Here is a 25,040-nt window from a genome sequence, read left to right as displayed (position 1 = left end):
ATTTGACCACAACCTGGGCACACCACAGACCCAGCCGAAGCCCCCACACGCAGGTGGCCTATGTGGCCTCCCCTATCCCGCGTGGGCTGTGACCCACGGGACTTTTCTGGAAAGTTTCATGCAACACAGCCACCGACGGGGTCATTGCTGTGACTTAATTCCGTCACCGACGCACCATCCCCAAGGCCACAGTGGGGAATGAGGCAGGGATTCCTTTGGGAGATGGACCCGGGGGCCTCCCGGCTGTGAGCCAGGAAGCGGCCGCCGCCCAGCCCCGGACACCACGCCGAGGCAGCCCGCACACCCAGGAGTGTAGCCGCTTCTTTAAAGGAAAAGACGGTGCCCGCCAGCAAGCTGCACGGAACACGGGCAAACACGTGAAACATGAAGGCTCGGGGCAGGCACCGCCCTCCCCTCCACAGGCAGCAGGCCCACAGCCAGAAGGAACTCACGCGGGGACCCCGGCTGCCTCCTGACACTTCTGGGATGCGGCTGAACTCCATCCTCGGCTAGCTCAGGACAGCCCCCAGTCCTGGGCCCTGCAGGGCAGACCACCCTGGCCCACAGTCCACAGGGCCTCTCCATCCACCACCCGCCCTCAGCTGCCTAGTGGACCAGTTTTGCTTCCTCTAGGAAGCCACCTGCCCAACCGACTTGGGGTTCAGAGTGATGGTGCCAGCCTGTCTCCCCGCTTCCCCCAGCTGTCCTGACGTTTCTGTCTGGAAATGCTCCTACCACCCCTTGTCGGCCTGAAACACCACTTGTCTCTGGCCGCTTGGAAGCCACTTCCTCCTTCCTGACCCCCACCCAGCCCCCCGGCCTGTGTGTGCAGCAGTGGGTTCTTCCTTCTCCCGTAGGGACGCAGTGGCAGCCACAAGCTGGCCAGCATGGTCTGGCCCCCTCGCAGGCTCCCAGCAGCTCTCCTGCTTGAGCCAAGGCTGCCCTAGTCGCTCACTCCTTGGCTGAGTTTCCACCCCTGGGACCCAGCTCTGGCTGCCCGGTGCCCACGTGGAACCTCACACCTGGCAAAGGGGCCCTGGGCAGCTAAGAGGGGATGCAGGTGCCCATCTGATTTTAAAGCAAGCTCTCCCTTCTCCATGTACAGAAAGACATGTGCAGCAGGAAGGGTTCAAGTGAGGCAAACGTGAGGACTTCCTAGGTGCAACGAGAAAAAAATCCAGTGACAAAGAGGCTAAGGCTGGGGCCAGCTGTGGGAAGCGGCAGGAGACCCCTTCAGAGAGGAAATCTGACCCTGCAGCCCCCAGCACTGCAAGGCTCTGGTCACTGAGGAGTTAAGGCCGGCCCCCACCCCATGGGCCTAGAAGAGGCCTGCCCGGCCCCAGCCTCCTCCCTCAAGTTGGCCATTGTCCCCAAAGGAAAGGAAGGTGGGGGGGGTGTTGAAGAAAGGGCCCTTTGAGGGAAGAGGGAGGCAGGGCGGGGAAACCCAGGTCACAGAACCCTAACTTTGCCAATCTGTGCCTCAGTGTCCCCACTGGTCCCACGGGGACATCGCCAGGCCCTCCCTCCCCGAGCCTGGAGGAGGCTGGCCGGGGATGCGGGACTCTGCGGTGGGCCTCACCCCTGCACATCCTGCTCTGCAGAGGGGGTGCTGCCGGCTATCCTTCCTGACTTGGGGGACCGGAGTGTGCAGGAAGCTTCAACACGATGGGGCTCGCAGGCCCCTGGCAGTCCCACCACTGCTCCAGGCTTCTGGACACCCAGGCTAGTAGGTGCCCTTTGGTGGTCAGGAACAGGGGCCAGAGGCCCGGGCCTGGCTGTGCCAGGAGGGCAGTGCTCATGGGGAACTCAGGCCTGGGCACAGGAGCCCTGGGCAGCTAGGAAGGGCAGCTGGGAGACCCTCTGGCCCCCATTCTGCCAAGGGGCTGGGGTGGTGCCCAGATTCCACCTGAAAACAGCGAGCATTCTGGAAGGGGGCACGAGCTAACCCGGTTGGCCCAGAACCACCCTCTTCTCAGTCTGGCAGGTGGTCCCAGTCCTCGCCCACCTGCCCAACTCCCACTCCCAGCTCCAAAGGACTCCAGGTTAGGCCTAGCCTCTCCATAGAACAGGCCTGTGGAGCCCACTGAGGCCTGAGCCCCAAGCATGTGGGGTCCAGAGAGAGGCCCAGGTGCCCTCAAGATGGCTCAGATCTATTCTCCTGAAGACAGTGGCCACCAGAGAAAGCCAGTGACTTTCCAAGGCCACACAGCCACCAAGCAGGGCTAACTGTATGCTGGCTTTGTGCTGTGCGGCTGCACGGGGGGGACTCATTCACCTGCCCAGCTTGGCAGGCTTTTTTTTTTGTTGTTGTTGAGACGGAGTCTCACTCTCCCAGGCTGGAGTGCAGTGGCGCGATCTCGGCTCACCGTAAGCTCCGCCTCCTGGGTTTACGCCGTTCTCCTGCCTCAGCCTCCCGAGTAGCTGGGACTACAGGCGCCGCCACCTCGCCCGGCTAGTTTTTTGTATTTTTAGTAGAGACGGGGTTTCACCGTGTTATCCAGGATGGTCTTGATCTCCTGACCTCGTGATCCGCCCGCCTCGGCCTCCCAAAGTGCTGGGATTACAGGCGTGAGCCACTGCGCCTGGCCAGTAGGCTTTCTTTTAAAATTGCTCTGCGTGTTACTTAAAAAATATTGAACAGGTGCAAAGGAGGCCAAGACTGTCATCCCAGCACTCTGGGAGGTTGGGGCAGGTGCACCGCTTGAACCCAGGAGTTTAAGACCAGCCTGGGCAACACAGCAAGACCCTGTCTCTAGGAAACATTAAAAAATTAGTTGGGGCCGGGTGCGGAGACTCACGCCTGTAATCCCAGCACTGTGGGATGCGGAGGTGGGCGGATCACGAGGTCAGGAGTTCGAGACTATCCTGGTTAACACAGTGAAACCCTGTCTTTACTAAAAATACAAAAATTTAGCTGAGTGTGGTGGCGGGTGCCTGTAGTCCCAGCTACTCGGGAGGCTGAGGCAGGAGAATTGCTTGAACCCAGGAAGCGGAGGTTGTAGTGAGCCAAGCTCATGCCATTGCACTCCAGCCTGGGTGACAGTGAGACTCTGTCTCACAAAAAAAAAAAAAAAAAAATTAGTTGGGTGTGGTGGTAAACACATGCGGTCCCAAGCTACTCAGGAGGCTGAGGCAGGAGGATGGCTGGAGCCTGAGTCAGAGGCTGCAGTGAGCCATGAGCACACCATTGCACTGTAGCCTGGGCGATACAGTGAGACCCTCTTTTTTTCTTTTTTGAGGTGGAATCTCGCTCTGCAGCCAAGGCTGGAGTCTAGCGGTGCAATCTCAGCTCACTGCAACCTCCACCTCCTGGAAACCCTGACTCTCTTAAAAAAAAAAAAAAAAAAAAAAAAAAAAAAAGATAAAATGGGGCCTCACCATGTGAGGTCAGACCGCCGCTGTTCACCTTCCTCCCATAGCAACTGCCTCCATGGCCATCGCTGTCCGTGCCCCGCCAGGCCCCGCAGCACCCTTGACCCCGCTGAGGCAACCAGAAGAGCCTGCTTAGAGCGCAGCTCCCTCTGGACTCCTCTCACCCCTCCCGGCCTCTGTGCTGCCCCGGAATGAGGAACAAGGCCCCAGCTCTTCTGCTGCTTGGACCCCTGTAGGCTGGGGCGCCTGGGGCCAGCAACACGAGGTGTGACCCCACAGGCTTCTGCACAGCAGCTCCCACTGCCAAGTGCCCCCTCTGCCATCCGTATCCTCCACAGACCTCCTCAGCCACAGCGGGGAGGCCATGGACCCCTAGAGTGACAGGCAGCCCCTTACCCATCTCCTTCGGGTGCACGCCCCCCCACCCTCGCCCAGTACAGGGAAGGTTTCCAGGGGGGACTTGGCCTGCCCCTCGGCCGAGGTGGCCCTGAGCTGCTCACCCAGTGCCTTGCACAGCTCCGGGTGCTTCACCCCAATGGTCTTCAGCCTCTGCAGCAGCTCTGACGAGGTCAACTGCCGAACCAGGTACAGGGCCACGGAGTAGCTCTGGGGACAGAGGGGCGGGGTTAGGGCTGGCAGGGCGGGGGCCGGGGCAGGAGGGCAGGGTGGGCACCGAGCATGCACTCACCTTGCCGTAGTTCCCCCAGGTGACGGTGATGCGGTTGGTGGCCGAGGACAGGTACATGAGGTGGGTGAGGTTGATGGGGCGGCACGGCCTCTTGGGTTCCACCCCAGGCTTATTGGAGGGGTAGTAGCCCTGCAAGCAGACAGACCGCTCAGCCTCGAGCCAAGAATGGCTGGAAAATCCAACGGCCCCCACCCTCCCTCCACGCCCCCCAAACCCGTGTAGCAGATGCGGGGCAGGCCGTGCTCACCGGGACTGAGCAGTAGCTGTGGTTGACCTTCACAGCGATGTTGGGCGGGTACTGGTCCTCCTGAGGGCAGCTGGTGTCTGAGTAACAGATTCTGCAATGACAACAGGGACCATGGGGCGGCAGGAGTGGGCGCACAGGAGGGGCTAGGCCGCTGTGGGGAACAATGGGGACCATGAGGCGCACAGGAGGGGCTGGGCCGCTGCGGGGGCACACAAGTGGGAGTCAAGTGGCGGTGATGGGGGCACTGGAGAAGGTGACATGGGGGGTATCGGGGCCCCCGGGTGTGGCCTGAGCAGGTGGTGGGATGGTGGCGTATCCCCAGACAGGGACAGATGGCAGGCTGGGGGGAGCTGGGCTCTGCTGTTGGCAGGGGAGACTGAGAAGAGCCTGGACCAGGACTGGGGGGCGGGGGGGAGGAGGGGCAGGTGGCCGGGGGTCCAGCCCTGGGGTCGTGGGCACACCTGGGCATACCTCAGGACGACCTGCACGGCTTTAACTCCGGGCTGCAGTTCTCTGTGGGTGTGGAGCAAACCGGAGGAAAGGAAAGGAGAGAGGAGTGAGGAAGGCGCAACCTCAGCCTGCACCACAAGGTGGAGACCACCACCCCACAAGGCTCCCTCCCCTAGAGCTGGGAAACTGAGGCCCAGGACTCTTTTGTGCAGGCCAGGTGAGACAGGAGTGGCTGTGGGGTCAGGAGAGGGGCTGGCCTCCCTGGAAAATGCAAGAGAATCGACCGCAAAACCCTGAACCAGAGAGGGCAGCCAGGTGCCTCTCACTGCGAGGAAACAGCTAAAACGTGCATGCTGGAATGTAGCAGCCAGCTCACAACGGCAAGAAAATGCCCAGTCTGCGAGGCCGAGGCCGGCGGAGCTCTTGAGCCCAGGAATTTGAGACCAGCCTGGGCAACATGGTGAAACTGTCTCTACAAAAAATACAAAAAATTATCCGGGCATGGTGGTGCACACCTGTGGTCCCGGCTGCTTGGAGGCTGAGGCAGGAGGATCGTCTGAACCCGTGGAGGCGGAGGCTGCAGTGAGCTATGATTGCACCACTGCACACCAGCCTGGGTAACAAAGAGAAACACTCTCCAAATTAAAAAAAAAAAACAAAAAAAAACCCAGTTAACACCTGAGAATAAACTTTAATAAGAAACATCACCAGGAGAAGAGGAAAAAGTCTCTCTACCCAAAGACGCATCCGTGGATGTTCACAGCAGAAATGACCACGACAGCCACAAAGTAGCGGCAGCCTGAGTGTCCTTCCACAGACGGAAGGACCAATACACACGGCACGTGACTCAGCCACGGAAAGGAGCCAGGCTGACCCGGGCCTCAGCACAGGTGCACCGTGAGGACGTCCCGCCCAGTGAGAGATGCCAGACACAAAAGGACACACAGGACAGGTGGCTCACGCCAGTAACCCCAACCCTTTGGGGGGCGGAGGTGGGTGGGTCACCTGAGGTCGGGGGTTCCAGACCAACCTGGGCAACATGATGAAACCTCGTTTTTACTAAAAATACAAACATCAGCTGAATGCGGTGGTACATGCCTGTAATCCTAGCTACTCAGGAATCTGAGGCAAGAGAATCACTTGAACCTGGGAGGCGGAGGTTGCAGTGAGCTGAGATCGCGACACTGCACTCCAGCCTGGACAACAGAGTGAGATTCCGTCTCAAATAATAATCATTTAAAAAAGCCACAGTGTGTGACTCCACTTCTACGAAATGTCTAGGACAAGCCCATTTATGGAGATAGGAGGGGATGCGTGGGGGCCAGCGGATGAAGGGTGGTGGCTGATGGGGATGGACACAATTGCTCCGAGACTAGGCAGTGGTGGGAGCTGCACTACCTATTGATCCACGAGAACCCACTCAATGACACACTTAAAAACTGCGTATTCTATGGCATGCAAATCATATCTCAACGTAAGAAATACAAATGCGGGTTGGGCACGGTGGTTCACGCCTGTAATCCCAGCACTTTGGGAGGCAGAGGCGGGTGGATCACGAGGTCAAGAGATCGAGATCATCCTGGCCAACATGGTGAAACCCTGTCTCTACTAAAAATACAAAAATTAGCCAGGCGTGGTGGCGCATGCCTGTAGTCCCAGCTACTCGCGAGGCGGAGTCAGGAGAAGAATATCGCTTGAACCCAGGGGGTGGAGCTTGCAGTGAGCCGAGATCGCGCCACTGCACTCCAGCCCGGTGACAGAGCGACTCCGTCTCAAAAAAAGAAAAAAAAAGAAAAGGAAATGTCCAGAAGCTTTCTGAGGAGAAACCCAAACTGATGTTTTTATACTGTGTGGCTGGCTCAAGCACCCCGCAGCAAGGACGCAGTGCGGGTGGAGCTGTGTGGACCCAGGTTCACAGACAAGGAAGAGGAGGAAGGTGATGTCACCACCTTGGGTCACCCAGGCAGAGAGGCCTCCGTGGCCAAGCCTGGCTCAGCTGGTTCTGAACCCTTACTAGGTGTGAGGGCCAGGCTGGGAGGCCCCGGGAACCTGGCCCCACAGCAAGTAGAGGCGGTGGGTCTGAAGCAGCTGAGCATGAGAAGCTGGGCATCAAATGGGGGCACCCAGCCCAGCCCTGCCACGGACTCAGCGGTGACCTGGGCAAAAGGCCTCCCCTGTCCTGAGGGTCCAGCACCCACCATGAGGCTGCCCCGGCAAGAATCTGTCTCAGCTGGAGGCAGGACAGCCTGAGAGAGACTGAGGGAGGAGCAGAGCACCGGGCAGCCACACTGGCCCCTCACCTGCTAGAGTTCAACCGTCCTCATCTGAGGGCAGTGTCTGGGGACATCCGAGGGAACGATCCCACCTCACTATCCACGGTGCACAGGGGTAAACCCTGCGTTCATTATCTGGGAAAAAAACCTGACTTTGGCCGGGCGCGGTGGTTCACGCCTGTAATTCCAGCACTCTGGGAGGCTGAGGTGGGTGAATCACCTGAGTCAGGAGTTCGAGACCAGCCTGACCAACATGGCAAAACCCCATTTCTACTAAAAATACAAGAACAGCCGGGCGTGGTAGCGAGCGCCTGTAATCCCAGCTACCTGGGAGGTTGAGGCAGGAGAATCGCTTGAATACGGGAGGTGGAAGTTGCAGGAAGCCAAGATCGTGCCACTGCACTCCAGCCTGGGCAACAAGAGTGAAACTCAGTCTCAAAAACAAACAAACAAAACAAAACACCTAACTTCCTGCTCATACTGGACACCAGAATAAATTCCGGATAAGGCGGGCGGTGTAAACCAGGGACCCCAGCTCCCGGGATTCTCCTCCTCTCTCCCCCTCCAACTCAGGGTGTGGATTTCAATGTGTGCAGCCTTCTGGGACCTCAGCAGGGCAGAGGATTAGGGGACGCAGAGTCTCTTGGGGGTACGTGGAATCCAATAACCCAGGGAGGTCTCACCCGCGTTATCCTGCCCCAGGGGACACTGGACAACGTCTGGGGACATCTGTGGCTGTCACAACATGGGTGTGTTCTCGGCATGGAGTGGGTGGAGGCGAGGAATGCTACTCAGCACCCTGCAGCGCCCAGGATGGTCCCACATGCAGAGGGCAAGACCGTGTTAAAAGGGGACAGTCAGTCCGCCTCTCTCTAGCGGGCTGCAGGGTACAGGCAGTGGGCACACAGCCCAGCAGGTGAGACTCAGGACGGGGTTTTCTGGAAGGCAGCGAACCCGGCCACCGCCTCGAAGCACGGTTCTGGACTGAGCCCGAGCCGGGCCTGCAGTGGGCGTGGCTGCCGGCTCTTCCAGTGAGCCCAGGAGAAAGCGGGCGGGCGGCAGGGCACGGGGCTGGGGGGGAGCCGCGCACCTGGAGTTCCGGATCAACTCCACCTGTCTTGGCGTCAATGCGAAGATGCACGGGCTCTCCTGAAGCTTCTCGTTGTTCTGTGGGACTGAAGACAAACACAGGGTCATGGGCATGTCTGGTCCCTGGCAGGTCCCCCGAGCCCAGTCGCTTTTCCCGGCCTTCTCCTCTTCAGATCAGGAAACAGGAAATGGGAAGCTGGCGGGACAGATATGTGGGGCAGAGGTGGGGGCCGCCCAGGGAGGAGGATGAGGGAGGAGAATGAGGGAGGACTCCCGCCCATCCCCTTCTCGGGGCCATTCACCACGGCCCGTGTCCTGTTGAGGGCCACTCAGAGAGCCAGTGCCCTTTGCAGCCCATGGGATGCAGGCGTCTATTTAGGAAGGCTGAAAAATGCCCAGCTGCCTGGGGGGAGAGCTGGACCCAGCCAGGCCTGCAGGACCTGCCATCCCTCCTCCCTCCTAAGTACAAAATGGACCCGGCCCTTGCTCTCCTCGTGCCTGCAAGGTGGCCATGGCGTCACATGGACAGAGGTGGCGCCGGAGGTACTGACGGGATGAAGGCGATGGCGCTCACAAGCCTGGGCCCTACCCTATGACTTACAACTGGACTGACGAGCAGAGGCGCAGTCAGAAAACACTGTTCTTTGTGTTTGTTTGTTTTGTTTTTGAGATGGAGTCTTACCCTGTCGCCCAGGCTGGAGTACAATGGCACGATCTCGGCTCACTGCAACCTCCGTCTCCCAGGTTCAAGCAATTCTCCTGCCTCAGCCTCCCAAATAGCCACCACGCCTGGCTAATTATTGTATTTTTAGTAGAAATCGGATTTCACCATGTTGGCCAGGCTCGTTTCAAAGTCGTGACTTCAGGTGATCTGCCCACCTCAACCTCTCAAAATGCTGGGATTACAGACGTGAGCCATTGCGCTCAGCCAGCCCCATCTTTTTTTTTTTTTTTGAGACTTTGTTTCACCCTTGTCACCCAGGCTGGAGTGCAATGGCATCATCTCGGCTCACCACAACCTCCGCCTCGTGGGTTCAAACGATCCTCTTGCCTCAGCCTCCCAAAGCAGCTGGGATTACAGGCATGTGCCACCACGCCCAGCTAATTTTGTATTTTTAGCAGAGACAGGGTTTCTCCATGTTGGTCAGGCTGGTCTTGAACTCCCAACCTCAGGTGATCCGCCCGCCTTGGTCTCCCAAAGTGCTGGGATTACAGGGATGAGCCACTGCACCTGGCTGCCCCATCTCTTAAAAAAAAAACAGCATGGTGTGGCGTCTCAAAAAAAAAAAAAAAATTAGCCAGGCGTGGTTCAGGCACCTGTAATCCCAGCTACTTGGGAGGCTGAGGCAGGAGAACTGCTTGAAGCTGGGAGGTGGAGGTTGCAGTGAGTGGAGATCACACCACTGCCTGGGCGACAGAGCGAGACTGTTTCCAAAAAAAACCCCAAAACACAAAAACAAAAACAAACGAACGAAACTCTAGCTGAACAACAAAAAGACAGTGAGAACACAAACTACCCATATCAGAAATGAAAGAGAACCACAGTACAGACCCTACCGCTTTTTGGTCCAACAGGGGAAGAAAAGGTGTACCTTCATGCCAATGAATCTGACAACTCAGTGACAAATTCTTCCAAAGATGCACATTACCAAAACGGGTACCAAAAGATACAGGAAGTTTGAAAAGTTTGTTACCTGTTAAGGAATTTGGATCCATAATTAAAACCTTTTCTGAAAACTGCAGGTCCAGGTCGGGCACGGTGGCTCACGCCTGTAATCCCAGCACTTTGGGGGCTGAGGTGGGCGGATCGCTTGAGCCCAGGAGTTTGAGGCCAGCCTGGGCAACACAGTGAGACCCTGTCTCTACAAAAATTTTTTAAATTAGCCAGGTGTGGAGGCGCGCACCACCTGTAGTCCCAGCTACCTTGGAGGCTGAGGCAGGAGGATCGCTTGAGCCCAGGAGGTGGAGGCTGCAGTGAGCCGTGATCGCACCACTGCACTCCAGCCTGGGCAACAGAACCAGACCCCATCTCAAAAAAAAAAAAAAAAAAAGAAAAGAAAAAGAAAAAGAAAACTGCAGGTGCATATTGGTGAATTATATAAAACATTTTGGAAAGAAACCACATAAACTGTACGTAAACTCTTTCAAACAACAGAGAAGGAAAGAATACTACCTATTTTACAAGGCCAGCATAACTCTGATACCAAAACCTCACAACACGGCGTCAAGGAAGGAAAATTACCAATAAATGCCCCTCACGAACACAGATGTAAAATCCTCCACAAAATATCAGCCAGTATTTCAGGCCCCTGCGATTTGTGTGAGAAATCTAAGACTGGTATAAATCCTCTCTACACACACAGGCCAGGCGCGGTGGCTCATGCCTGGAATCCCAGCACTGTGGAGGCCAAGGCGGGTGGATCGCTTGAGGTCAGGAGTTCAAGACCAGCCTGGACAATATGGTAACCCCATCTCTACTAAAAATACAAAAATTAGCCAGGCATGGTGACACACGCCTGTAATCCCAGCTACTCGGGAAGCTAAGGAGAATCGCTTAAACCCAGGAGGCGGAGGTTGCAGTGAACCGAGACTGGGTCACTGCACTCCAGCCTGGGTGACAGAGTGTGGCTCTGTATCAATAAAATAAAATGAGGTAAAATAAAGTAAAATATCTCTCTACACATCCACTAGCATGGCTAAAATGGAAAGACTGGCAACTCTACAAGGTGGCGAGGGTGTAGAGCAAACTCTCTGCTGGTGGGGTTATAAGACAGTACAATCACTTTGGGAAACTGCCCTTATAAAGGTAAGCACAGACCTACCCCAGCACCCAGGAATCCCACTCAAAGTATTTTCCTTCAGTAAATGGAAACATGCATTCAGAGACTTGCAGGCCGGGTACGGCAGCTCATGCCTGTAATCCCAGCACTTTAGGAGGCCAAGGTAGGAGGATCGCTTTAGCACAGTAGTTGGAGACTAGCCTGGGTAACATAGTGAGACCTTGTCTCTAAAAAACCATTTTTAAATGAGCCTGAGCCAGGTGTGCTGGTGTGCAGCTGTCATCCCTGCGGCGCAGGAGGCTGAGGCGGGAAGATTGCTTGGGTTCAGAAGTGTGAGACCAGACTGGGCAACACAGCAAGACTGTCTCTACGTTAAAAAATATATTTAGACGTAAATCAAAAACACTGAGCGGCATGTATGTCCTGCCATCGCTTGTGTAACGAAAACGGAGGAAAGGAATCTGAGTAAATGCCTATTTGTCTATAAGTGTAAAAAAATATCGGAGGAGTGTGGGGGAGAGAGAATCTGGCCACAATGGCAGCCTTGGAATGGCCGGGAGACAAGATGACGGGCAAGCCCTTCAGAACAAGGACGGCGAACTGCCCTGGTAAAGGCTGGAGTTCATCAGCTTCGCAGGCCACACTGTCTGTGTTATGAGCAGAGACTGCCCGGTCCTGGAAAGGTGCTCCCAGGACGGCAGTGCACACAGCAGTGTGGCCTGCACCTATGACAAGGGCCTTTACAAGAACCGGAGCCGTAGCATCAGACCTCAACTGCCAGCACCGTCTTGGAACTTTCTCAATTAAAACCCATGAGAACGGGTAACGATGTAAAAAGTACATCTGCTTTAGGCTCAGAAGCTCAGACTGCCGGCTGGGTGTGGTGGCTCATGGGAAGCCCAGCTACTCGGGAAGCTAAGGCAGAATGGCGTGAACCCAGGAGGTGGAGCTTGCAGTGAGCCGAGGTTGTGCCACTGCACTCCAGCCTGGGCCACAGAGCAAGACTCTGTCTCAAAAAAAAAAAAAAAAAAAAAAGAAGCCAGACTGCCTGGGCTGGGATCCCAGCCCTGCCAGGGCCTTTGTGGCCTGAGCCTGCATGTCCGGCCCATGCTGACCCGTTTCTGCGGGAACCGGTGCCAGGTCTGTGGCTGGCCCTCAGGAAGAGGGTGTACCGCAGCAGTGGCGTTGCCACAAGGGCCACAGTGCCACAGCCTGTTCCCGTTTATGTGCTGAGGGCACAGCCAGTCTCTGCAGAGGTGATGGGCTGTGGATGCCCAGCTGGGCCCCTGAAGAAGGCCGCCTAATTGGGAGGGTGGGGCACACAGGCCACCTGTAGACGCGCCCAGATCTGCCCCAAGCGCCGGGGAGCAATGGTTCGGGGCAGGGAGGCCTCACAGGAGCCGACACCTGAGCTGGGCCTTGAGCTTCCAGGCTGGGTCAGAGGTGAAAACACGGACACTCCACCCCTCAGTGTCTCAGGAGGAATTAGGGGAGGAGGGTGGGTCCCCAATAAGCAGCAAGTCCATGCCTGGGGCAGAAAGGGCCCAGTCATTGAAGACCAAAACTCTGGGGTCCTTGCCCCGGGAGGCTCCCTCTGGGGGAGGCCAGGCTGTGCTTCTCTGCTGGGGACCCGGGAGATGCCCTGTGCTCTGACTGCTCTGCTGTGCTACTCGCCCCAGGCCGCTCACGGATCCCCCCAAACACCTGGCCCCCCTCTGCTGGGGAAGGGGCTGTGGCTGGCCCTCAGGAAGAGGGGCTACCGCAAACCTCCTCTTCTGCCCTCGGGGTCAGCTGTTTGGGGCCAGAAACCCAGGTGGCATCCACGCAGCCCCCGCCTCTGCTGTCCTGCAAACATCCACTCCCCCAGCCAGTCCTGTCAGTTCTGCTTTCAAATGCCACCCAACGCGGCCACCTGCCCCCAGCTCTGCTGGTCTCAGCAGCCAGAGCCTGCTCCCTAGGCTGGCTCTGCAGGAGACCCCTGGGCCCTCAGCACCCCTGTTCAGGGCCACACCCACCCTGGCCTCCTGCCTGGGCCCTACCAGCCATGCTGCCTCGGGGACTCTGCACACGCCATTCCCTCTTCTGGAACCTTCCTCTCCCGACCAGCCTCATGGCCCTATATTTGTCTTTGCACAAATGTAACCAGAAGGAAAGGCTTCCCTGAGCACCTCATTTAAAAACTGCACCCCCCGCCCCGCTTTTCTCCAAACCTTCTCCCTCCAAGGATCGACTCAGTTTCCCTGCATCACTCTGCTGCTCCTTCTTGTTGGGCCATTGAAGCATGAAGTTCCCCGAGGGGGAGACGGTTTCGTGGACTGCCCAGCACCCACGGGCCACAGGACCAAGGCACAGGCGCTGCTGAACCAGATGCACCTTTGCGGCCAGGTGCGAGGCTGGGCCCTGCCAGGCAGAGCCGGTTCTGGGATGAGGTGCCCAGCCAGGCCCTCCAGCCCGGGCATGCAAAGCAGCCCATGGGCCCAATCCGAGAGCCCAACAAGAAGGGCCCAGCCGCTGGCTCCACCCAAGGCTGCCAGGGAGCCTCGCGAGATGCTGCTGACATGAATATTTAACGCCAGGAGCAGATGCTCACAGCATGGGGGGTGGTTATAAAACAGCAGCCAGGACAGCCACACGCTCCTACAATCACACAGGCAAAGGGGGAAGGCGGCAAGCATGGCCCGCTGCGCTGAGGAGGCCCACTCGGGCAGCAGGGCGCCAGCCGGGCTGCTCTGCTGTTGACTCCAGTTTTCTGGGACAGGCGCATCATTGTGCAAGTGTAAATAGAAATGAAACACGGGGAGATTTTAAAAGGCTGATCGGGGCCGGGTGCGGTGGCTCACGCCTGTAATCCCAGCACTTCTGGGAGGCCAAGGCGGGTGGATCACGAGGTCAGGAGATCGAGATCATCCTGGCTAACACGGCGAAACCCCGTCTCTACTAAAAAATACAAAAAACTAGCCGGGTGCGGTGGCGGCGCCTGTAGTCCCAACTACTCGGGAGGCTGAGGCAGGAGAATGATGTGAACCCGGGAGGCGGAGCTTGCAGTGAGCCGAGATCCGGCCACTGCACTCCAGGCTGGGCGACAGAGCAAGACTCCATCTCAAAAATAAAAAAATTTAAAAAAAGCTGATCGGATGGGACCATTCTGCCTCCAGCTGGCCCATGTGCTGGCCCCCTCCTCCAGGCTGTCCCCTCCCCAGCACATACAAGTTCTCTAACTCCCAGCCCCGCCCTGTCCAGCTAAGAGCTACCAGCACCAACTCCCCACCCCAGGTCCCCCAGATCAAGAGTAGAGGCAGCACAGTCAGGTATGAGGGACACAGGGGGCACTGTCCTGGAGGGGTGGGGAACAGGTGCCCCTGGCTAGGCACAGGGGGCGGTGCTGACAGCTCCACCCATCAGCGAGAACATTCACAGGCTGCCATGGGAGGGGGACCAGTGGGCAGGAAGCAGAGCAGGAGGCTGTGGCCGGCGGGCAGGTGGGGAACTGGGCTGGGCAGGGCAGGGGCCACAGGGGACAGGAGAAGGACCAGTGGGATGTGGGGGTGGCTGCCAGCAGTCCCCCAGTTGGTAGCGGTGGGCCCATCCCTCCTCCTCAACCAGAAGGCCCGGACCTGGGGCAGAGCTGGCGGAGTCCCCTTGTTCCCCAATCACAGGCACGGGAAGTGCCAGCGGGCCGAGTGGGTCAGACTACCCTACACACGGGACAGTGACACAGGATGCCCCGTGCCCCCCAGGCTCCCAGTGTGCAGACGGACAGATGGTGGGCCTGGGCGGGCAGCAGGCCTGGCTGTGGAAGGCAGGTGGCCACTTGCCTCCTGCACCTCTCAGTTTCCTCACTGACCCCCAAAATCACACCAGAACCTCAGGGGCGCTGCAGCCCTCGGGGAAAGCAGGGTAGCTTCCAACCTTCCCTGGACCCACCATTCTCGGGTTCCAGCCTCTGCCGCCTGCACCCAGGCTGCTGCGTCCCTCCTCCTGGGCACACCACACTCTGGCCACAATGGACTCCATTCAGCCCTGTGAATGAGCCCTCTCTGGCCATCGGCCTCTGCCCTCACTGCCCTCTGCCTGGAGTACACTCCTCTGCCCCCTCCCCTCTGCCCAGAGTACACTCCCCTGCCCCCCATCTCTGCCTGGAGTACACTCCTCTGCCCCCTCCTCGCTGCCTGGCTTCTTGGGAATCACCCTCAGGTCTGGACTGGAAGCTGCTGCCTCCAGGAAGCCTTCCTGACTGCTACCTCCTCCCAAATGTACAGTGAATGGCTCCCGCTACTGACAGCTGCCCCTGAAAGCCCTCTGCCAGCCACGAGACACTCATCACCTGGCACTTCTGTGTGGCACCTGAGCAGGGACCATGCTACCTTGCTGTGGCCTGGGCAATGCTCACCCAAGGGCTTCAGAGACTGAAGGGCACATGTGCCTACACACAGCACAGCACAGCACATGCCCAACTGGCGGCTCTTGGCTAGTGCCAGGGCTTCCTGCCTCTGGGGGCGTCTGAAGCCGTGGCGACAGGGGCTCCACTCTGCACAGCAGGCGGGCAAGCAGGCAGATTCCTCGGGGTGCTCGCTGTGGGCCGAGGCCCTGGAGAAGCAGCTCTGTGCCCGGCCAGCGTGTGTCCTTCCTTCCGCCCCACATCTCCTGACAGCCTCTCTTCCCATGTGCCCTGACAGGAGGGTCAGGCCCCCTAGCCGGACTCCCCAGGTGGTGCAGGCTGGGAAGCGGTGGGGCGGGCTTCCTTGCTGAGAGGCAGGACAGGGTCCCCAGCCTTCACGAGGTCCAGGCCAGAGCCTCTGCTCAGAGGCAGGACCCAGTCAGCTCAGAATAAGGGAAGGCAGGCCGCTGTGTGACCTTGGGCCATTCTCCGCACTGTTCTGGGTGCCAGCCCCGTCCCCACACATGGTACCTCCCACTGGAGCCGATCATCTGTGGCCCGAGGCCCCCGTAGCCTGCTCTGCAGCTCTGTCACCCCCTCCCCCAGCCCAGCATTCCGCGCCACGTGATTTATGGCTCCTGTCCGCCAGGCGCAGTCTCCATCCTGGAGCCGGCCGGCAGCTATTCCGGGGAAACAGACCAGAGCAGTGGGCCTCACGCTGGCCGGTGGGTCACAGCCAGAGGCGGGGGCAAGGGGGAAGCCGGTGGAACTGGGTCCTCCTGAGGCGGTCCCCCGCAAGGCCAGCACCACAGAGTGCACCCTGGGGAGGGACACAGCCCAGGGTCGGGGTGGAGGAATGGCATCTCAGGCCCTGAAACCAAGGGGAGCACTGCTTTGGGGCCAGGGTCTATGCTCCAGGAAACCTCTGAGGACCCAGGCATTCCCCGGGGGGGTCCCCCAAGAGCATGGGAACCCAGGAAAGGAGGTTCACCTGGTGGCCTAGGATGGAGAGGGGGCCAGTAGGAAGGAGAGGCAGGGTGGGGTTGGCCTCTTTGTTCTGAGCCGCCAGCAGAGTCATACTGGTGTAGACAGGGGAGCTGGCTCTCCCGGAGATCAGGTGACCGGGGTCCCTGGGGGCTCAGGGCACAGTGATGCATTGTGGGATGGAGCTACTGGTCCCCGTGCAGGAAGGAAGACAGTCAGCCCCGTCCCCCGCCCTGGACCAAGCCTGCCCTGCCGCTCCCGGGAAAGCCCAGCCTCCCTGTGATGCAGGTCCTTCCCAAGGCCCAAGCTTCAGAGATAGCCAGCTCTGCCCAAGAACCCGCCAGGGGGAACCGCTTCCCTCGTGAGGCAGCAAAGGCCGGGAAAGTCAGGCCAAGGCCCCGAGTCTCCCAGGACAGGTGCTGCTGGGCCAACCTGCTCCCCAGGAGGCTGCCGCTAGACACCTCCTGCAAAAGAAAAAAGGTGGAGGCGGAGCCTCACTTGGAAGGCGGAGCCTCAGGCTGGAGGGAGGAGCCTCACTGTCTCAGGAACCACCAGCAGCATCTTCCTACCTCCTCCACCTCCTCCACCTCCTCCACCTCCTCCAACCTCACTTGGAAGCCCAGCCCCTCCAACCTAACCTCACAAAGTCCCAGGGCTGTAGGTGGGAGGGGAATGGCGGCCAGTTCCCCTTCCCCACACCCCCATTGACCCTGCCTCCCGGGGCAGGGGAGTGGGGCCAGCTGGCACCCAGTGGACTGAATCGTGCCAGAGAGGAGCCCTCAGGCCACAGCAGGGACCAGGCAGGTCGCTGGGTCAGCAGGGTGGGAGGGGGCGTGCAGAGGCTTCCTGAACCTCGCGGCCTTGGTCCCGTTCCCTGCTGCGTGTCCATGCCTGGTGCCCATCACGCACCCACCCAGCAGGCACTCCCACGTTTACTGCACTCCGACGTTTACTGCGCGACGTTTACTGCGAAGGAAAGAGTGGGGGCAGGGGAAGGGAGGCAGGAAGAAGAGACCTCCAGGCACACAGAGGACCTGGTAAAATCTGAGCGCCTTGGGGCACAGGTCCGCAAAAGGCCCAGGATGTTCCGCTCCCTAACTGGGAGTCCCAGAGGCTGCACACTCTCCCTGCCCTGGGGGCTGGGGCTGCTCTGGCCTCCCTGGCCCTGAGCTCAGGGCTATGGTTGAGGCAGAGACCGGGCTTGATACCCACCTGCAGCCTGAATGGTCACGGCTGCTGGGAGGCGCCAGGGGCCTGTCCACACTGCTGCGGGCTGCGAGGTCCTGACACACTCCTGCTCAGTCAGTGCTTGCAGACAAAGACATGAGAGAGAGAAGCGTGGAGCCCAGCACCTCTCCTCTGCCTGGGATCGCCCTGAGCCCCCAGCACGCCTGGTGCGCACAGCCTGGCAGTGACCTGAGCCCGCTGACCAAGGCCATACCTGCAGGCTGCCAGCGAGGAACCAGAGCCTGGGGGAAGGAGGGAAGGCCGATGCCACTGGCCAGCCCCCTTTCCATGGGGAATAAGCAGGGAAACCAGGTTCCCAGGTGACCCTGGTCACCCTTGGCCCTGGCAGTCACAGCCTGGTGTGGTCCCTGCCTGTGCCACAGAGTCTGTGAGCAATGGACTCCATGGGGGAGACGGCAAGGCGTGTCCGAGGCTGGGTCATAAAAAGGGCTCCAGCTCCCAGCTGGACGTGCACGCTCGCTACCCTAGGGTGAGGGAGCCACCAGGCTGAGGAAGCCCGGGCAGCCCGTGCAGGAGGCCGCACAGTGAGGACCTGGGGACGACGGCCAAAAGCCGGTGAGGAGCTGCAGCCTGCCAGCCACCATACGAGGAAGTGGCTGCTCCAGCCCTGGTCGAGCCTCCGGATGAGGTGGCTCCGGCCTGACTGAGCCTCATGAGAGCCCCCGAGCCCCAACGCCCCGCAACGCGGCTCGCTGGTTCCTGAGAGCTAAAAGACGCCCACTGCTCCATTTCAGGGTAACTTGTACCACAGCAAGGGGTGACCAATATCAAAGATGGTCCCTTTGCTTCCAGGGAAGGACAGCCCTGGCCACCGTGGCTCCCGCCCTGGCCGCGCCAGAGAACATCACCAAAGGTGGGCTGCGTGGCTGGGCTGGGCGACAGGGCCTAGGTGAGGCCTCCCGTCACAGCCTCCCCGGGGCGGCCACTCACCTAACTCGGTGGGCTTCAGCAGCTCGTCCAGCATGTTAAAGAAGGGCAGCTTCACCAGGCGGACTTCTGGCTTAAGGGTCTTGGCGGGTAACCGTCCCAGTCCGTTTAAGTACTTCCCATAGAGCACGGGGTAGTCAATATTGGGGCCTGCCAGCGGAGTCCTGGGCACAGCGCCGGCCCGGTCGTAGGTGGAGTGCATGGTCAGGGGGTCCAGGGGCCGGTGCGGCTGCTGGGCAGGCTCCGAGTTCTTCTTGGCGTAGCGGGTCTCGTACAGCTCCTTGATCTTTTTGAACAACTCGGGGCTACAGTCAAACTGCACCAGCTGGAGGGCCCTGGTGACGAGCTCGTGCTTCAGTCCGCTCTTACTCCGGCCCACAAAACCCAGGAGCATCTGAAGGTCGGAGACTCGAAAACTCATCACCATGTTCTGAGGAGGAGCAAGCACACACAACTCAGAGGGCAGAGCTGCGAGGCAGGGGTCTCCGCAGAGGCCAGGCCCTGAGGCGGGGGCCGTGAGAGACACCCACTCGCCAGGAAGCTCCAGCCTTGGCTGGGGCTGGTGGAGTGCCCTGCCCCTACGGTGCCCCCTCCCAGCAAAGCCCTGCCCCCTCCCTCCTCCTCATCAAACTTTCCCCAGCATCGCCAACGCAGCAAAAGCGCCTCTGACTAGGCCCCCCTTCTATTTTAGGTTCTCTTTCCCTGTCTTCAGCCTGAAAGCATCCCCAGGGCAGGAACTGGGAATCGTGCTTTACTTGTAAACGGCCTCTGCCAGTGCCTTGCCGACAAACACCAAGTGCCTCTCTGACCCTCAGTCTCTTCGTCGGGAGGATAATGACATAAAGCACTGGCTGGGCGGGCGCTCAACCCTTGTCAGCCACAGACATGTTTTCCCTTCGGTCTCGCCAACGGTAGCCACAGTTTACTTAGCACTAATCACCTGCCGGGAACCAAGTCGGTCATGTGATTATATATTTAACTCTGATCCTTAAAACACCCCTGCTAGGCTGGTGTGTGAGCTCTGTCACAAAAGAACTGTAGGCTCAGAGGTGGCAGTGCCAAGATTCAAACCCAGACCTGGCTCTGAAGCCAGGGGCGGTCCCTGCTGCCACACTCTCCTCCGGACAGCAACACAGGGCTGGGCCTGTGGGGGCCTCCGAAACGTCTACCCATCATTCCAGCAGGGTTTCGTCCCCTCGGCCCTGTGGACGCTGGGGCCGTCCCGGGCACTGTGGGGTGCTAAACACCCACAGTTCATGACAACCAAATACATCTCCAGACATCGCCCTGAGTCCCTGGGGGCCTGGTCCGAGGGGAAGGCAGCAGCCACAGGGGCTGTTGCGGGACCTGGGCCAAAGTGACGAATGAGGCTTGGCAGGACCTGGCCCTCATCCCCCGACAGTACCTCTCCAGCGAAATCAAACCAAACAGAGCCCAGCTGACCCTAGTGTTTGATGTGGGGTAGCCTGGCAGTGGCCTCCCCTCCATGAGGGGTAGGACCATGAAAGGGAAAGAGGGCTCAACAGGCTGCAGAAGCCAGGTGTCCTCGAGGGATGGGCTGGCAGGGTTTCGGGGCCACCCACCCTCAGCCCTGAAGCTGGCCTGGGATGAATGAGATGTGGTGGGAAAGAGAAACTTCCAGGAGGAATGGAGAAAAAGCTCAAGTGTCAAGGGTGGTAAGCAAAGCTGGCAGGCACCCGAAGAAACCAATAAGTCATCCAAACTCCACTCGAAAGACCCTGAGGGTCAAAGCCAGAGGCAGTCCCACTGGAGTGTCTACACTGCGGCCTCCGTGCCAGGAAGTGCTGGGGTTTCCAGCTCCCGGCTGCCCCAGGGTGAGGCCAGGAGCCTAGCCGCCCATTTCAGCACCAAGGCTGCAGCAGCCGGGGCCGCTGGCGGGGTCCTCATCTGTCAACTCTGATTCCTTCCAGCTGTACCAGGCCAGGATCCTGCTGGAGACGAAGAGGCTGTCCCGGCTCAAAACGACAGGGACGCACGTGTGGGTGGCCCAGTCCTGCCCTAAGAGCCTCGGGAGAAGCCTCTTCCCGTATCAGGGCTGCGCGGCCCCGTGACCGTGAAGAACCGGGATGCCAGCGTCTGCTCCCTGCCAGGCACCAGCGAGGCCTATGTCGCTAATTTCACAATGACCACACCCATCGTGTAGGTGAGGAAACCGAGGCTCACAGAGAGAAGTGGCTGGCCCAGAGCCTCCCTAGTACATGCATGGGACTGGCATCGGCCCCTCGGCCCCTGGGCTCCCCAGGGTGTTCCCGTCCGCTGCCGGGGACCCTCACTCACCAGCACACTGGCTATGGGGACCTGCGTGGTCTGCTGGGCCTCAGAGTCAGTGATGCTTTGAAAACAAAAATGCCTCACCTCCCTTGGCCTGACTTCCTACCTTGTGCAGAAAACACAAAGGCTTGCGGACAAGATGTTTCTTCTGGAAGTGGCCCAAGGCCTTAGCAGGGAGAGACGATGTCATGTGGACACTTCACACTGGCAGCCTGGTCGAAGGCAGGTGGGCTCAGGAACCTGCTGACATCCTGGCACCCCGGGAGCCTCCGCCCCGCCCAGGCTGGACAGTGGAGCCCCAGCTCCCACTTCCCGGAGCACACCCCTTAGGCAGCCATATGTTCACGACTCAGATTTCCCGGCAGCTGCCACCTCAGAGGAGCCTGCCCTTGACACTGGAGGGAATGCGGGGGGGACAAGCATTCAGGAAGAAGCCCCAAATGCCCCAGGATCACTTCCTGCCCTGGCTCTGAGCTGACCTGCCTGCCGTCAGAGCTGTGTTTATAAACAGCGCCAGGCCCCGGCAGCTTCCAGAGTTTCAACTCCAGGCTTGCCTGGAAGTCGCGTGGGGAGACATCAGCCGAGACACAGCAGCTGCGCTGAACCTCTCCTCTAGCACAGGCCCCTCGGAGCACTGGGGGAAGCTCAGGAAGGCGCCTCTTTCCAGGAAAGGGGAGGTGTGTGCTGCGGACTATTTCAGGGAGCTCACAGACACCCCTGCCCCAAACCTGCCTCCAGGTCTCAAGCTGAGAGTCTCAGATTTCAAAGTTCACCAACAAGCCCCCAACATTCGTCCCTCCGAGCAGTCTGTGATGCACCCCAAAAGACAGAATCTGCAGCCACGAATATGACAGGCTGGGGAAGGCCCCTGTAAAAAAGGGGATGTTTCAATGACATTTAAGGTACTTAGAGGGGTAGCAATGGACTCAAGAAGAAAGAAGGCTCCCCGGGGTCCAGGCCCCCTTGAATGGAAGCTCACGGTTTAGAGAACCTGAAAGAAGGATCAACTTGATTTAATTGAGGTGGGGGGACCTAGTCACCAGAGGGTCAAGGAAAGTTCATCAGATCATATTTCAAGGCCTGGATGGTACAAAAGAGTGCAGACCCTGCCCTCAACCAGGGTGGGGGTGGGGAGTCCAGGGTCACAGCTCCAAGTCCAGAAAGGAGGTTACATTTCAGGACACCAGGGCACTTCAAGCCCAGAGCCTGCCACCTCGGGTTTACAGAGTTTAGGCCTCCACATCTCCAGGGCGAGTCTCCACTTTTCAAAACTCTAGAGAGGGACAGAAATGTGTGCGGGGCGGGGGAGAGGGGCAGGGTTGGGAGGCGAAGAGAGGTGTATGCTGTAATCACAGAGCCCTGAGTGCTGTGTTTTCAGATCCCAGTGGGTAATGTGAGAGGACTGAGAAGAAAATATGTACAGGTCAGGACTGTGGGGAGGGAAGACGTGAAGAGGGATGGGGGAGGGAGAGGTCCCCTAATCTCCCTGGAAGCCGTGGTTTTGCGGGCACTTCTAAGGGTTTTATACCCTCAGCTTTAGGCAGGCACCTACAAGAAGGTACATCCCCTGGAATGCGGATACTCGGAGCTCAATCCTAGGATTAAAATGGGTTCCAAGCTAGGAGATGGTATCTATGGGACATGGGACCTGCACAGGATACGTAGTATAAAAGACTAGCAGCAGAAGTTATTCTAAAGAGGCCAATCTTGGACCCAGTGGGGACCCTCCAGAGATCAACATAAGAGAATAGGCAGAAAGACAGGAGACCTTAAAAACCAAAGCTGGGGTGCATAAAGATTCTGGGGGCTGTGTAGGGAGGGAGGGTGTCTGACCTAAAAAGTAGACTCGCTCAAGAACAGAAAATAAGAGAAGCACCCAAGGTTTGAAGACAGTATCTGATGCTGCACAGGTAAGGTTTAGAGGCCCCTGAAGCAGAATTAGTAGCCTTAGATTCTGTCCCAACGGGAATGAGGTAGGACCAAAGCACAGTCCAGGATTTAAGATTAAAAAAAAGGAGAATAAGGAAAGTCTTTGACCAAGAAAAGTGGTCAGGACTCCATTCTATGGGGAGGGAAAGAGGGGGCCCAGTCTTCCCCAGCGTCCACTCCAGCGTGTGAGAGACGGTGTCGGGAAGGGGGCGGGGTTCTGGGACCAATGCAGGAGCTGCAGAGGGGCTCAAGCCCGAGCCTGGACTCCAGACCCCAAGAGGACGTGCTGTGTCTTGGAGGTGGCCTCAGGACCCTGACTCCTCTACCTGGACTGTGGCAGGACACTCTCCGAGACTCAGGGGACCCTTCCAAGCAGGAGACTCGCAAACCCCAGTCTGGCCTGTTGGGCGGGGACGAGACCCAGATACCATTCTTGGGAGCCCTGCGGGCGGGGAGGCGCAGACACTCCCCCCTACACACCAGCCAAAGAGCAAAGACCCCGGCTCGGAACCAAGAGAGCAACGAGAAGCTCAACACGTCCCGCAGCCCGGGAGAACGGTGCCTCAACCGGGAGGCGCGGCCCTGGCCTGGCGCTTAGGGACCGGGACTCCAAGGGCTCGGGCTGGGTGGGGGGGAGCCTGCCTGAAGCCGGGGAAGCGACCCCCGGAGCGAAGACCCGGGTGAGGCAGGAGGGCCCCGCCCCCGGCCTCCCCGCCCCCCGCCCTCACCCTGAGACCCGGGGTCGGGGTCTGGGGGCCGGGACCGCAAGCCGCGGGCCGGCCGCGCTGTGGGGCCCCGGACAGAAGGCGCAGACCTCGACCTGCGGCCCGGCCCCCGCCCTCTCGCCCACTTGCCCCGGCCGGTTCCGCCGCCGCTCACTCACTTTGGCCTCCACCAGCTCCGCCGCCATCTTGGCCACCAGCGTCCCCCGCGCCGGGAGCCCCCAGCCGTCGCGTCACGTGACCGCCCACCACTCGCGGGCGGGGCCGCCACCCGAGCCAATTAGCACCCGCGCGCGCTCCTCCCGCCGCCCGTGCGCGCTGTTGCGTCCTGCGCAGGCGCGCGCGGCCGCCGCCCGGGCCTCGGGCCAATCAGGTCTGCCCTACACCGGCCCCTCCCCTCCACCCTTCTTCTCTCGCTCGCGGCGACCACGCCCACCCCTGGCGGCGTCTGACTCCTTAAAGGGGTACGAGCCCTGCGCAGGTGGGGACGGGTGCTGGGTTGTCTCGAGGGAGGGAGGGCGGGAGGGGGCGGTGGCAGTGACAACAATGCGACCAGGTGCCGTGGCTTCCTGCGCGCGGCGGCCGCCAGGTGCGTGTCCACACTCCCGGCGGCGTCGGGCAGGGAATGGTTGCTCCGCCGCAGCAGTCGCCAGTGCGTGCAGTGCGACGCCTTGCAGCGCCGCGTGGTGCACGCTCCACGGGCCCCGACGCCCCGCGCGCTGCACATCCGGGTCCTGGTGTGCAGATGGGGCGTGGGCTCGGCACCCAGTTGGCTGGGGGCGCCAGGCGGAGAAAAGCGAGACACCTGCTTCCAAATTCTTCGGAGATCGTGCAGCCCTCACGTCTTTGCACCCTCCCATCCTGCCTCCCCACCCATGGGAAACCTTGGATCTGCACCAGCTGGGACCTCTCCTGCTCCAAAGCGCTCCTTGGTTGGCTTTGGAGCCGAGTGGCTTAGTGCCCGTAGAAGTGGAGTTCAAACTTCAGTAATGAAGTATTTTAGTGCATTTATTTTTTATTTTTATTTTTGTAGAGACGAGAATCTCATTATGTTGTCCAGGCTGGTCTCGAATGTCTGGGTTTAAATGATCCTCCTGACTGGACCTCCCAAAGTGCTGGGAATACAGGTATGAGTCACCACACCCGGCTAGTCCAACATTTTAAACTTAGAAAAACCAATGCAAAAGAGTCCATGATGGATGAAATACCAAATTGTTATTTATTTATTTATTTTCGAGACAGAGTTTTACTTTTGTTGCCCAAGCTGGAGTGCAATGGCACTATCTTAGCTCACTGCAACTTCCATCTCCCGGATTCAAGGGATTGCCCTGCCTCAGCCTCCCAAGTAGCTGGGATTACAGGTGACTGCCACCACGCCCAGATAATTTTTTTTTTGGCCAGGCTGGTCTCGAACCCCTGACCTCAAGTGATCTGCCCGCTTCAACCTCCCAAAGTGCTGGGATTACAGGCATGAGCCATCATGCCCGGCCTGTTTTGTTTTGTTTTTTTTTTTGAGAGTCTTGCTCTGTCGCCCAGGCTGGAGTGCAGTGGAGCAATCTCCGGTCACTGCAACCTCTGCCTCCTGGGTTCAAGCGATTCCCCTGCCTCAACCTCCCTAGTAGCTGGGATTACAGGTGTGCACCACCGTACCCAGCTAGTTT

The 25,040-nt window shown here is 59.1% G+C and overlaps 1 protein-coding gene across 4 annotated transcripts in view; it reads right to left on the bottom strand.

Annotated features, from left to right (window-relative positions):
* The window catches only part of LOC105485384 (protein inhibitor of activated STAT 4), a 29,917-nt gene extending 6,222 nt beyond the window's left edge, over positions 1–23,695 (bottom strand). The window contains exons 1-9 of one of the 4 annotated variants that reach the window (XM_011747694.2): positions 23,541–23,608; positions 20,835–20,940; positions 18,440–18,866; positions 17,474–17,569; positions 8,121–8,205; positions 4,779–4,820; positions 4,308–4,398; positions 4,061–4,189; positions 3,873–3,978 (exon numbers count right to left, since the gene is read on the bottom strand). In XM_011747694.2, the coding sequence (XP_011745996.2) occupies positions 3,873–3,978; positions 4,061–4,189; positions 4,308–4,398; positions 4,779–4,820; positions 8,121–8,205; positions 17,474–17,569; positions 18,440–18,866; positions 20,835–20,918 (1,060 nt within the window). In that variant the 5' untranslated portion in view covers positions 20,919–20,940; positions 23,541–23,608. Of the gene's footprint in view, positions 1–3,872; positions 3,979–4,060; positions 4,190–4,307; positions 4,399–4,778; positions 4,821–8,120; positions 8,206–17,473; positions 17,570–18,439; positions 18,867–20,834; positions 20,941–23,540 lie in introns of all 4 variants that reach the window. The other 3 variants (XM_011747702.2, XM_071085958.1, XM_011747721.2) reach the window with 3 other exon arrangements.
* Positions 23,696–25,040: the final 1,345 nt, after the last annotated feature.

This window comes from Macaca nemestrina, chromosome 20 (genome assembly GCF_043159975.1).
Source record: "Macaca nemestrina isolate mMacNem1 chromosome 20, mMacNem.hap1, whole genome shotgun sequence".
Classification (NCBI taxonomy): domain Eukaryota; kingdom Metazoa; phylum Chordata; class Mammalia; order Primates; family Cercopithecidae; genus Macaca; species Macaca nemestrina.
This window is presented reverse-complemented; position numbering and strand designations above follow the sequence as displayed.